The sequence below is a fragment of the Sardina pilchardus genome, chromosome 15, assembly GCF_963854185.1.
Source record: "Sardina pilchardus chromosome 15, fSarPil1.1, whole genome shotgun sequence".
In the NCBI taxonomy this organism is placed as follows: domain Eukaryota; kingdom Metazoa; phylum Chordata; class Actinopteri; order Clupeiformes; family Clupeidae; genus Sardina; species Sardina pilchardus.
Window position 1 is genome coordinate 28,515,513 of NC_085008.1, and position 13,869 is coordinate 28,529,381.

At 41.7% G+C, this 13,869-nt stretch overlaps 1 protein-coding gene across 1 annotated transcript; it reads left to right on the forward strand.

Annotated features, from left to right (window-relative positions):
• The first annotated feature begins 3,442 nt into the window (after nucleotides 1-3,442).
• On the forward strand, nucleotides 3,443-9,506 carry LOC134102074 (TLC domain-containing protein 4-B-like). The gene is made up of 7 exons (XM_062556055.1): nucleotides 3,443-3,567; nucleotides 4,728-4,949; nucleotides 5,237-5,326; nucleotides 5,448-5,506; nucleotides 7,893-7,987; nucleotides 8,372-8,445; nucleotides 9,052-9,506. Exons 2-7 carry the CDS (start codon nucleotides 4,798-4,800, stop codon nucleotides 9,359-9,361), a joined length of 780 nt encoding a protein of 259 aa, XP_062412039.1. The 5' UTR covers nucleotides 3,443-3,567; nucleotides 4,728-4,797; the 3' UTR covers nucleotides 9,362-9,506.
• Nucleotides 9,507-13,869: the final 4,363 nt, after the last annotated feature.

The following is a 13,869-nucleotide window of genomic DNA, read 5'->3' on the forward strand; positions in this document are numbered from 1 at the left end:
ACACACAGACACACACGCACGCGCACACATACACGCACGCACACATACACACACACAGACACACACACACACACACACACACACACACACACACACACACACACACACACACACACACACGTGTTCCACAGGCACGTTAATTGGGGCATTTAAGGTTCCGTCATCTGGTTCCCATTTCTTCCTCAAACACACCCATGTGAGGAACCTATTTCCAGACTCTGACTCGCCAGATCCACTCCACTCTGGAGCCACCCTAGCAGTGTTTTTGGAGCCAAGGCTGCGGAGACTATAAGGTCAGAGGTCGCAGGCTCACTCTCAGATGGCCACTATGGAGGAAATGGACTTATGTCACTTCCTGTAGGAACTTCCAGGAAGCAGGTGTCACCATGAAAAACGAAAAAACGTTCTCTACTATTTGGTGGAGCATCTCTCTCTCTCTCTGTCTCTCTCTGTCTCTCTCTCTCTCCCCCTCTCTCTCTCTCTCTCTCTCTCATTATCTTCTCTTCCAGGGGCGTAGCCAGAGGGGTGGCTCCGGGTGGCACAGGCCACCCTTGAGATTCAATTGGCCACCCCAGGTGCCACTCCAAAATCCTAGTCTACGATTCGCCATTAACAGTCAAAGGCGAGACCTTTCTTGATGCCCTTGCAGCGCACTAGTTTGAAATATCAGGATTCAGAAATATAAGCAATCTAGCAAACATGCTTGCAGTTATAGGCTACATGGCTTATTGTTTTTAGCATGTGAGTTTACAATAGGCCTACAGGATACTGCTTGCGCTAACACGAAAACATATATTTACCTATCGCATCTGCCAGTGCCCATTTATCTTATTACACGCACACAAAACCCAGAATTGCAATTGTGGAATCACGTAATGTAGGCAAATTTTTATATCTGCCTATTCTACCTACTCAGCCGACACTGTTGTATTGTTATGTTGTATTGTAAATAGTCTACTGCCCTAATGTAATATTGACGTTGTGGAAAGTTTATAGCTTAGGCCAGTGTTTCTTAACTGGTGGGTTGGAACCCAAAAGTGGGTTGTGGTACTGATCTGAGTGATGGGTCGCGGAGCTTGTGGCTAAAAAGGAATTAAAAATCTAAAATTTAAAATGCTACCTGATCAGATCTGTGGCCCGTTATTTTGATAAACTGTATTCGTATATGTCAGTCATTGCCATGGCATGGACATCGACAATGTTTATGTGACAGGTCATGTTAGATACATGATAGAGAGCTAATTTGATAAAAGTGTATGCATAATTTTAAGATATCATGTGAAACGCAAGTTGGCTGCAACCCTTAATACTTGAAGTAAGATAAAATATGATTAACTTAAATTGAGGACAAAATAAGACAGTGTGGGGTGCACATGAAAGCATAAAACCATCCAATCTAAAGTGCCACTTGGAAACAACGCACCCTTGTCAAAGACAAACCTGTCGAGTAGTACTTTTAAAGGTAATATCAGCAGTTAAAGACTTCACAAATGTAATGCCAAACATCTGCATTTTCCAAACAAATAGGCCAGGCACTTTACGTGTCTTATGTAGGCTACCTCACCATATACGTTGGCCTGAATGCTAAATATATACAGTATATAGTTGGTCACAACTTTATGAACTTGTGAAATTATGGGTTCCAAAACCAGACCAGTTAAGAACTGGCAAAAAAAACATTTCACACTTCCACTTTTGCCCAAATGGCCTAATTTCTGAACAGGTTTTGTTCAGAGCTGAAAATGAGCTGAAAACTGTATTTGACATTTTATCCAATTACAAAGACATTTGATGTGAGAGTATGGTCTTTGTCCTTCAATTTATGAGTATGGTGCTTGGTGCATAGTTTTACTCATGCATGTGTGCTACTGTAATTTAACAACTTGAGCCTGTTTCTGTTTATCTAGATGCCACCCTTGAATTAACCAGTGCCCCACTAGGGCCACCCTTGTTACAAATCTCTGTCACACTACTTTGGTGGACTGCCTCTGTTGGGGCTACCTGACCACAGCAAGTCCCATGTAGATTATTTAAAAGTTTATTTTCGGAGCAAGACGCTAAACACGTTTTATCTCATCATACCAGGAAATGTGTTTGTCTCATCCAGAAGAAGCAAAAAGACTATAAGGTCACATTTTTTTGTCCATGCAGTTCAAATAATTCATGATGTTACGAAATATACTGATATGAAATGTCCAATATAGCTTGCAAGAGGCTTTGGAGGTCTTGTGTACTTTTGGGGAGGGGTGGTAAATTCCAACAGATATTTCTGTTATCTGCAAATATTTGACTCTCCTAATCTCTCCAGCTCTGGCTGTGATTGTAAGTGATCTTAAGAGACCTGTTGTAAAGTGCAAAATATGGTGTCTCTGGCTTAACTATCTACTGTATGCGCAATCAGTTATCAAAAATATGATGTCTCTGGTTTAGCAAAGCATCCCCAAGCGCTATTAAAGTGTCCCCAAAATACAGATGGGAATTCGGCAAGTTGTAAATAATCTTCAGCCAGACAGCCTATGTGCAGTGACCCCAGTACCACTACACTACACTACACTACACTACACTACACTACACTACTCTACACTACACTACACTACACTACTCTACACTACACTACTCTACGCTACACTACACTACGCTACACTACACTACACTACACTACACTACACTACTCTACACTACACTACACTACACTACACTACACTACACTACTCTACACTACACTACACTACGCTACACTACACTCAGTGCTCAGTGGTGCCATCTGGCTGTTCACTACACATTGGTGTAAATAGATTAGCAGGTTTCCAAATTTCTAAACCAATCTAGCCTACATTAACAAATTAATCAGCTGGTTTGTCTCATCTTTAATCTTTTTTTTTTCCTTTTCAGTTGATTACCATAACTCATTACTACTTTTCTCTACCATTGAAAAATACCAGTAAAATACCACTGGGTATCATTCAAGTATGTGAAGTCTTGCTCCACACAGGATGTCTAAGATGAAGTTGTCACAAAGCTCTGGAAGAGGTTTCCCCCTAGTGGTGAAATTGGTGTACATGCACGCCATGAGAAGAGAAAAGTGGTAGGCAACTGTCCAACACACTGAAGCACTCATCACCTCATTTCACCTCTTGCAGTTTACCCGCACTTCAGTTCAGTCAGTGTATTGGATTTTTTTTTATTTTATGTTATTCTATCCTGTATTTAACCATGTAGCGTAATGTATATTGTATATACCGTATTGTGTGGTTATTAGTGCATCCATATCAAATGATTTGGTGCATTACAGTGCAGTGTGGTACACAGTATAGGACAGGATGATGTGAATGCATAATATATTACACAGAGGAAGCCTCCCACCTTGACTTAAGGTCAGCTCTCTCTCTCTCTCTCTCTCTCTCTCTCTCTCTCTCTCTCTCTCTCTCTCTCTCTCTCTCTCTTTCATGCACTTGCTCTTTGCCTCACCTACTCATTTCCAGTGAGGATGGACTGTTCCTAAAAGTGTTCATCTGATCTGACGGAGATGGAATGTGATGATTTGAGAACAATGAAGACTAGCTGAAAGTGAGTATGAGACTCATAGCAGACATACGGTGTTTGTGTATATTTGATCTGCCTTGTTGTAATCGTATGCTAGTAATAATAGTGAACCTGTGAGTTACCCAAACCTGCATGCAATACTGGTGTCAGGTGTAGTAACTGTTTTGAAAACACATATCAGTGTTCCAGGACATTTAGCTGCATGTATAGCTAGACTGAAGCATTCTGTTTCTTATGTTTATGTTGTCAACATCACTGGGACGGAATTATTGGCAGAGTCTTGGCTCCAAGCTATTCTGTAGCTCTCATAAGTGCAGAGCTCTAATTATTGGAGTCTTGGCTCCAAGCTATACTGTAGCTCTTATAAGTGCAGGGCTCTAATGCACCAAAAACTGAACTAACCAACAAACTGGGATAAGCAGTTTGTTACACGAGGTGCATTCGTATTTTGGTGCATTAAAAACATAGCAAGAGTTCATCACCGGCGTCCCTGATAAACATTCCGTGATACTCACTGCTTTTTTCTGTAGAAATCTCTGCATCCCTCCCCCAATACCAGCAGATTTCATTACCCCTCGTCAGCGGTTTACACGTCCTCTAGGACAACTGCACAGAGAGTGTCCAGTGACAAAGGAGAGAGAGAGAGAGAGAGTGAGAGAGAAGGGGGGGGAAGGGAGAGAGAGAGAAGGGGGAGAGAAGAGAGGGGGAGAGGGGAAGCGTAAAGACAAGGGGAAGAGATGACTTGAGGTAAAGACCTGATGTTGAAGTGTCCATCATGAGAGCAGGAAGAGAAGTTTGAAAATTATAAACAGAGGGAAAGGGAGACATTCTAAACTGTTTTGTAAAGGATTATGATCTTGCACTTATGTGCACGATTAAACAGTTGTATAATTGCAATGATTAAGACTACTATCAATACTGCTAATCTTATTGACTCTGTAATGAAGCGAAGAGCACAATGATGTACATGTATATGTATCCTAATTGTTTCATGATACATTTGAGTAACATATTGTAAAGTGGATTATGGTGTTGCTCTTATGTGAGAAACAGTTAGCCTACGTTATACTAGCGATGATTAAGACAGCTATCAATACTGCTAATGCTATTGACTGTGCAGCTCTCCCCTGCAGAGTTAGCTCTGACTGGTCCTGCGGGGGGGTGGGGGGTGGACTGTTTTGCAGGACGGTGAGGAGAGACGCCACAGGCTGCTCTACAGCTGCTCCTGCTGTCTCTCTGCACTGTACTGTAACCATGGCGATGCTCAGCGTACCACTGGTGGCTGTCTCCTGCAGCTTCCTGGTGTTCCAGTGGCTGTTCCATAGAGTCAGCCCGAGGCTGTTTCCGTGGCTCTGCCCTGCCTTCGCCTGTCTACCACACTCCTGCAGGACGGAGTGGAACGCCAGGTAGGCTCTTGGCTGTGCCAACAACATCCACCAGCACTCATGCACCAACTAACAGAAAGGGACATCACAGATTGTATTCCTCTGAATGTAGTGTCCCTTAGTGCATTAAGACTGTTGGTATTTCAAGATATAAGATATTAAGTACTCATGCTGTGCTACTGTTACATTGTCTCTGAGGGCCTGTCCCTCATTGCTGTAGCCTAAACAAATCTGTGTTGGTTTAGACAGGGTAACCTGAACAGTCAGAGGGAATGTGAGCACTCATTTATGCTCTTCTCTCTTTTCAGAGCAGTATCCACGGTCCACGCTCTTGTAGTGTCTCAGTTCAGTCTCTATATATTTCTATTTGATGAAGCCATCAACGAGAGCCCTATCTGGTGAGATAAAGCATGCCATTGGTGTAGCAGGAGAGGATGAGTGAGTGTGATATCTGCTGATTTGGTCTCCTGTCAGATCAAAGTATCCTGGTGACCATGTGCCATCTGTTTCTTGGAACAGGGGAGATCCAACCTGGGTGAAGCTCAACGTTGCCATAACAACTGGATACTTACTCTCAGGTCAGCACGTTTCTGGTGTTGTTGTGGCGATGGTAGCATATGTGGGCGGTGATAGTGGTTAAGGAGCTTAGCCAGCATGCAGTAGCCAGCATGCAGTAGCCAGAAAAGTTGTGGGTTCAATTCCTGATTGGCTCCTTGGACAATGGTAATAATTGATTTTGTAAGTTGCTTTGGATAAAAAGCATCTGATCAATGTAAATATAAAGCTACACACTCACCACTCCGCTACAGTGTTCACCAATCTCTTTTCTGCCCAGACAGTGTTTCCCACAGATTAGAAGGCAATGTGTGGTGGTCGGGGGGGGGGGGGTGCACCCATATTTTCATTGCATCGCCTTTTTATCGCTCTCCTTTCATATAATGTAAATTATGTTTTTAACAACATGTAAAGCTTGTCTTTATTTGAAACACACACATTATGTAATTATTTACATTCTATATACTGACATTTCTGATATTCATAACAGCAAACTTTATGCAGATTATAGCCTACTATTCATATTACAACTCCACTTCTTAAATTCAGCTGTCTGGTTGAAGCCTCAAAATATTGTAAACAAAGTAGCAGGCTAAGCTTATCATACTTTACTGGTTGGACTGTTCAGTTTCCCCACATGTGTTTAAGTTTCAAGGTAAGCTAAGACTTTTTCTCCTTGGGACAGACCCTTTTAAGTCTTGGAGTTGAACATATTGGTATTGAGATGGTCAGTCAACTTGAATGCAAGAGTTTTATTCAAATGCCTGCAGCATAGCCTACTACTGTAATGATGCTAACCGAATTTGACAGTAATTTAGCTAGTTCTGTGCGTCAATGCGTTCACGATTGTGAATGTTTTATTTGGATTAAATATGCATGTCAATGGCGAGTGTCCATTGAGCGCGCACGAGAGCCGGCCAAGGAGAATGAGTTTACTTCTACTGTTTGGTAATTTAGTTGCACGCATAGTCTACAAAAGTTACGGGAGAACTTTATGTTTCTACCCGAGCAGCGTCAGGTTCATCAGTGCGACCACCGATCACGTTTCCAGGGATGATCTTGTTGGTTTTCATGGAGATAGACGCGGTGTGCACGGAGGGGATGGGCTGTGTGTGTGCCTGTGTGTGTGTATGAGAGACAGACGCGTGAGTGACAGAGAGGAAGCGCAAGAAAAGGAAATTCAGCTTAACGAATGCTGCGCGTTTTTCAAGAGCGTTTCAATAGCGCAAAATAAATAAATAAATAAAATAACGAAACGCAATATGTGGCGGCCGGTGCTAAATCTGTGGCGCACCGCCACAAATTTGTCTATGTGTGGGAAACACTGCCAGATATACAGTTCACCACCTATTGCCTCTGTGTGAGACTATTTTGTCTTACTACAAATCGGCTGATATTCAGTGAGCAAAACTTCACATGAACATATACTGACATTTTCCTTACAAGAAAGAACTATAGGAATCTTATCATTTTTAGGGACATACTACACTCTCAAAAAGAATGTGTTGGAAATGACACACTGTGATGTCCCTATCTGGACACAGAGATGTGTTAAAAACAACACAAGTTGTGTAATTTTCCACACATCTTGCGTGTGACAAATAACAGAAGCAATGTGTTGGAAACAACACAAACTGTGTTGTCCCTATCTGGACACAGAGATGTGTTGTTTTCAACAGATTCATTTTAAGAGTGTACAGAAATACTATAAGACTGTAGCCTACCAATAGGGTTCCTATTTAGAGGTATTACAGAACATCAAATAGCCTACGTATTATACACTACCATAGAACTACAATAGAAATCTTACAGTCTCACTATACTGTAGTTCTTTTTTGCAAGGGTCAGGAACAAGTCACCAATAAGTACTAACCACTTCATAGAAGATCACTGAGACCTGGATATAACAAATAACACATATTAAATATTACACGGCTCTTCATACTGCTAAATGCTCTATTCACTTGAATGGGCCTTCCCAATGTTCGGAGGTCTGATATTTCTCAATAACAGACCATTGCTAACAGGCCAAGGGAAATGGGTTTTGTGCTTCTTATTTATGTCTTTCATCACTCCGCAAGTATTCAGGTAACTTCTTGCAATGGAACTTCATTCAAAAGTGAAAGCCGACTGTAGATTACTATTATATGTTCTAATGAATTGAAACTTTCAATGAAGTCCCTTCAGGACGACACAGACCCCTCTGATGGTGCATCGGCGTCCTGTTCGGCCTATCGGCACTGATTTTCCCAATAATGACCGCCATTCTATACATTATCCCTTATAACAGCTAACACTAACAATTTCCTTACAACTATAGATGCAGGTGCCCAACCAACTCACAAGGTTGAAAAGATGTATACACAGTCAGTCCCCACCCTAAACACAACTCCTGATCTTATTTCACAGATTTGCTCATCATGTTTTCGTCTTGGGAGATTATTGGGGACAAACTCTTTGTGTTGCATCACCTAGCGGCTCTGTATGCGTACTCATATGTGCTGGTGAGTTTAATGTTTCATGACAACTATTGCATGATGTTTGCATCACACCACCTCTTCCAGCATCTTTTGTCTTGTGTATCATTTGTTATCTTTAAATTTGTTTGTCTATGTTTTGGTGTTTTGGTTTTTGGTTGTTTTTGGTGTTACCTTACCTGTCTTTTTGTTAATTGTTACTTTCTTTATTTTTTCTTATTTTGTGATAGTTGTTTTCTTTCAGGGCATTGCTGAAAAAAGCTTAAAGCTCTGTCAAGTCAAGTTCTCCTGAATAAAGAATGGTTGTTGTTGATGATGACAATGATGATGATGATGATGATGATAACAACATGTTCTGATCCAGATCATATATATAGATCATATATATATTATTTGTCCCCTTCCCACCAGGACCAAGGCATATTGCCCTACTTTGCCAACTTCCGCCTTTTATCAGAGTTCTCCACCCCTTGTGTAAATCAGCGGTAGGTGACGTCATCTCCTTGACTACTATATTAAAAACGTACTCCGACGCGTTTCGGCTGGAAGCCTTCGTCAGGGAGACGAAGGCTTCCAGCCGAAACGCGTCGGAGTACGTTTTTAATCAATGCATTGCCAAGTAGAATAAAGGCTTTTTAACATTTCTACAAGATGAGTGCCTTGATATCTTTCACTTTTCTGGACACTTATTAAGCCTTCGACCAAAGAGCACCATCTAGCACCACATTTTCCAGGTAGCACTCCAGCTCAACAATCTTTCTTTAAAACATATTTTTGTTCCACATTTAAATTCATGTAGCTATATTATTACCTCTGACTTCTGAACTTGCGTAAGCAACCTTCAGGTCGAGCTACTAGCTAGGCTAGACATTGGTAATTCATCCCCAGACCCGATTGTTGAATGAACAATGTCTTGTGTGTGTATGCGGGTATGAGTTCAGGTAGTGGCTTGTCTAGACACTGACAAGGCCCAAGGGGCCTTCAAGGAAAAAAGGTTGGGAAACACTGTAATATGTATCAGAGACCACTTTACACAGTCTTGATGAAAATGACTACTGTATATCTTTCTAACTACCTGTGTTTGTAATCAGGTGGTTCTTCAAAGCGCTGGGTTACCCAAAGACCTCTGTGCCAAACCTGGTCAATGGTGCGTTGATGGCAGCCATGTTTTTCTTGGTGAGGCTTGCTGTGCTTCCTGTCTACTACTATCGTGTGTTTGGAGTCTATGGCACACAAGCCTACTACCAGCTGTCCACAGGGGGGCGTTCGGCATGGTTGCTGTCCAGCCTGTGTCTTGACGTGCTGAACATGCTCTGGATGTGGCGTATCTGGAAGGGATGCCTGCGGGTCCTCCACTCCTACAGAGGGGTCAGGGGTCAACCTGGCTCCAAGACACACTGAAGAGCAATGAAGGACAAGAACTGTATAGCTTCAACGTCACTGGAATGTTGTGATGTGAATCTATGTTTCGGCAGACAAGAACTGTAGCTTCAATGTGGTTGTGATATTATGATGTGAGTCTATGTTTCAGGGTGTGTGAAAAGAGAGCAGCTAGTCTATGAAGGTATTATTGGGGCAAAAGTCACGAGCACATTTAACTGCAGATTTCGCATTCGCACACTAAAGTCACAAATGTGTAACCGTACATTTGAAGTTGTAGATATTTTTTTCATACCTTGTTAACACAAAATAGGGCTACGGGTTCACGAATCCGTTCTACAAGTTCACAAAACCGTTTTACAGATACACGAATTCTCACCTGTGCATCACAAGTTCCTGGCCTCATCCCCTCGAGACTTTTGCTCCATTTACACTGCAACGATTGGGGCAAAACACATTCGCACATCCGTGTTTCATAGTCTGAGAACATGCACAACATTCGTGCATTTGTAAACCCAAATGTGAACTAATGCAACAGAAGTTGTGCATCTGTGAAATGTTTTCTCATTAATAAAAGTCTTACACGACTACAAGTGCATTGATACAAGTGCTTGAGTCTACATCTGCGAGTTTCCGTCGCTGTTTTCCGGGGACGAATACTTTTGCACCAATTATACCACCTGGCGATGTGCAAAACCGATTTGTACTTGTGCACACAGAGAGCATCGATCGAAAACAAAACAAGGCGGCCGGATCTGGATCTGGATCGCGCCCACACATCCCTGCTCATATAAGTAGCCTAACCTCCGCTTGTTTCCTCATCAATATAAAGACAAGGACGCACGATTTGTAGATTTTCTTTTCACAGAGTGAGAAAACATACTTCGGAGTGATTATTTGCACCCGGGTGTAAATAGTGGAATGGAGGCATTTTCTTATTTGCACCCAAACCTGTAATGCGTGCAGAAACAGATGGGATGGCCTACCTAAATCTAACAAGTTAGGATTTTTAAAAACAATCTTTTTGATGGAAACGTGGTGCTAAATTCCCATAAACGTGTTCAGTTAACGGGTAAAACCGTCCGTTTGTAAGCAAAATCAAGAATTACGAGTTTGTTTACCGTCACTGAGCAACCAGAAGATAGAAATATTACGCTACTAGCCCGTTGCATGGACTAGAAATTGTATAGGGTAGCGGGTAGGCGCATGGGCCATATGGTTCGAAGATTGGCAGTTCGTATCCCATTAGTAACCTATGGCTTTTTTTTGCATGCCAATATAGTTGAAAGAGTTGTTTTCTGTAGAGGAGTTGACTATTTAGAAGCGTTCTACTCACAACTGTAGCCTATTTCTATAACTAAAATAAAACTAGACCATTTTTGACAGATTCATTAAGCACAAACTCTTATTTGCCGCGAAGTAACGTCATCAAAGAGAAGAGAGTCGTTCGCACATACTTTCAAAATATTTTAGTTTGGCATGCAAAAAAAAAAAATGCATTAGCCTACATTTGGTGTGATTTGAACTACCAATCTCTGATTCATGGCTCATGCACTTATCCGCTAACCTACATGACTTCTACGTTATGCGATTGACTGGGCTAGTAATATTTGTCTATCTTCTGGTTGCTAGGTGACGGTAAACAAGCTCGTAATTCTTGATTTTGCTTACAAACGTACGGTTTTACCCGTTAACTGAACACGTTTATGGGAATTTAGCACCACGTTTCCATCAAAAAGATTGTTTTTAAAAATCCTAACTTGTTAGATTTAGGTAGGCCATCCCATCTGTTTCTGCACGCATTACAGGTTTGGGTGCAAATAAGAAAATGCCTCCATTCCACTATTTACACCCGGGTGCAAATAATCACTCCGAAGTATGTTTCTCACTCTGTGAAAAGAAAATCTACAAATCGTGCGTCCTTGTCTTTATATTGATGAGGAAACAAGCGGAGGTTAGGCTACTTATATGAGCAGGGATGTGTGGGCGCGATCCAGATCCAGATCCGGCCGCCTTGTTTTGTTTTCGATCGATGCTCTCTGTGTGCACAAGTACAAATCGGTTTTGCACATCGCCAGGTGGTATAATTGGTGCAAAAGTATTCGTCCCCGGAAAACAGCGACGGAAACTCGCAGATGTAGACTCAAGCACTTGTATCAATGCACTTGTAGTCGTGTAAGACTTTTATTAATGAGAAAACATTTCACAGATGCACAACTTCTGTTGCATTAGTTCACATTTGGGTTTACAAATGCACGAATGTTGTGCATGTTCTCAGACTATGAAACACGGATGTGCGAATGTGTTTTGCCACAATCGTTGCAGTGTAAATGGAGCAAAAGTCTCGAGGGGATGAGGCCAGGAATTTGTGATGCACAGGTGAGAATTCGTGTATCTGTAAAACGGTTTTGTGAACTTGTAGAACGGATTCGTGAACCCGTAGCCCTATTTTGTGTTAACAAGGTATGAAAAAAATATCTACAACTTCAAATGTACGGTTACACATTTGTGACTTTAGTGTGCGAATGCGAAATCTGCAGTTAAATGTGCTCGTGACTTTTGCCCCAATAATACCTTCATACTAGTCAGTCTAGCTCAGGGCTATTCAACTTCAACACAAGTGGGCCAGACAGGTAAAAAAAAAAAGCCAAAATATGTTGTTGCTAAAATGACTCTGTTGTGGCTACAGTATATGAGTCATGCCTTCATGAGTAGCAGCTGTGTTTAATAAGTTCAGCTAAATATATTCACAAGCACTGGATGTGGTGGACCTTCCTTTATTCTGAGATCAGTAGGCTCCAAAACAATTCCAAATAGACTTAAGGTGCTTATAGCGCAGGTTCTTACAGTTTATTTGTCAAATATACTGTAAAACAGTATCATGGAATGGAATATGAAACATTCTTACCAACGTCTGTCATACGGTAGCTCATATTAGAAAGAAACCAAACCAAAAGAAACCAGAGTGAAACGTCATGACAAACCATAAGCAACATTGCAACGCCTCAATCAGGTGATAGCCTATAACTATTGTCCTGGAAAACCACAATAGATATCCAAATAGAATTCAATTAGCACTCTGGTTCAGAAGTTGTAGCTAAAAGAGCAAAAATAGCACTCTGGCAATCGCTGGATTATAATGCTAAGTTCCAATAGTGAACAAAGTCTGACTAAGGGCGCTTTCACACCACTAATTCGATTATTTGGTCCGCTTCAGGTAGTGAAATTGTTATTATGTAGCATATAGACTCCAGTGAGGTCCGCTTTCACACCAGAAAACGAACCAAAATTAGTCTGATTGATTTTTTTCTCAATGTTTATCTTCCGGTACAAATCGGCGCCAATTTTGACTCACTATTTTGACCTACAGTCTATGGTTTGGACCCCAGTTCGCGTTCTCACCAGAGGGACCGCACCAGAGGTCTACTTTTGGTGCGGAGTCAAGTTGTTTTGGTGCGCACCCGAGTGCGATTAATGCTTTCACACCAACGAAAACGAACCAAACTAAGAGGTTTTGGTACGAATGGACCGTTTGGTGCGCACCAAACGATGTTGGTGTGAAAGCACCCTAAGTAGGCTACCACCAAGCAGTAGAGTGAATCAAGGTGTCTGCAGATGACCTGTTCCCATGAGTGCACACGATCTGAAGTCTGAGCTACGATGTGTTGCCTTTTATACAGTTCGGCCACGATGCAGGGCCTTTTTATTTTATCAATAATAGCACAGGCTAGTCATGAAAAACAGATTTGAAGGTAGTTAGCGGGCGGGCCGCAGGTAAAATGCATTGGGCCGCATCCGGCCCATAGGCCGCTGGTTGAATTCATACTTTGCAGTCACGCGACTGCCATGATAGGCTACCTGGTGGGCAAGAAACGCTGCCGGTGAATAACTTCAAGTAGCCTAGGCTAGTAAAAAAAGAGAAAAAAAAAACATAATCCCGGTTTATCCAATCACACAACTATCTGGCGTGTTGTTTTCACCTCAAAGCACCAACTTTCATATAGGACATGGCGACGTCCTGGCAAGATCCTTGATTAGTTTACTGGGTTTCGTTGATGAAGAATGTTGTTCTTCAGCCAGTAGTTGTGACATCATGTGGGGCACTATTGAACAGTCCAGGTCCAGTAATCTATAAAGAACCCTTTCTAGATCAGTGCCCAGGTCTAGTTTATGATGTCTAAACAACGCCTCACATTACCAGGTTTACTGTATTATTGCATCACACAATAAAAAAGCTATTTGATAAAAGCTATACAGTAACTACAACAGTCCAAATTCTAATCTAGAGCTTTCTATAGCTGAAGGGCCACTTCCACAGAATACAATGTTTTCCATTCATATGTTAGCTTGCTGAGCTCCTCAACATGGATATGACTCCTGGTGCAATTCACTGTTTTCGAAAGTTGCAATTGCGAACATATATTTGTATGATAGAGATGGGAGAAACATCTGTCATGAGTTCCATATCAGCTATGAGTAAAGCACTGTGGCAGATATAGGCTACATTCTGGAAAATAAATGAACCTATG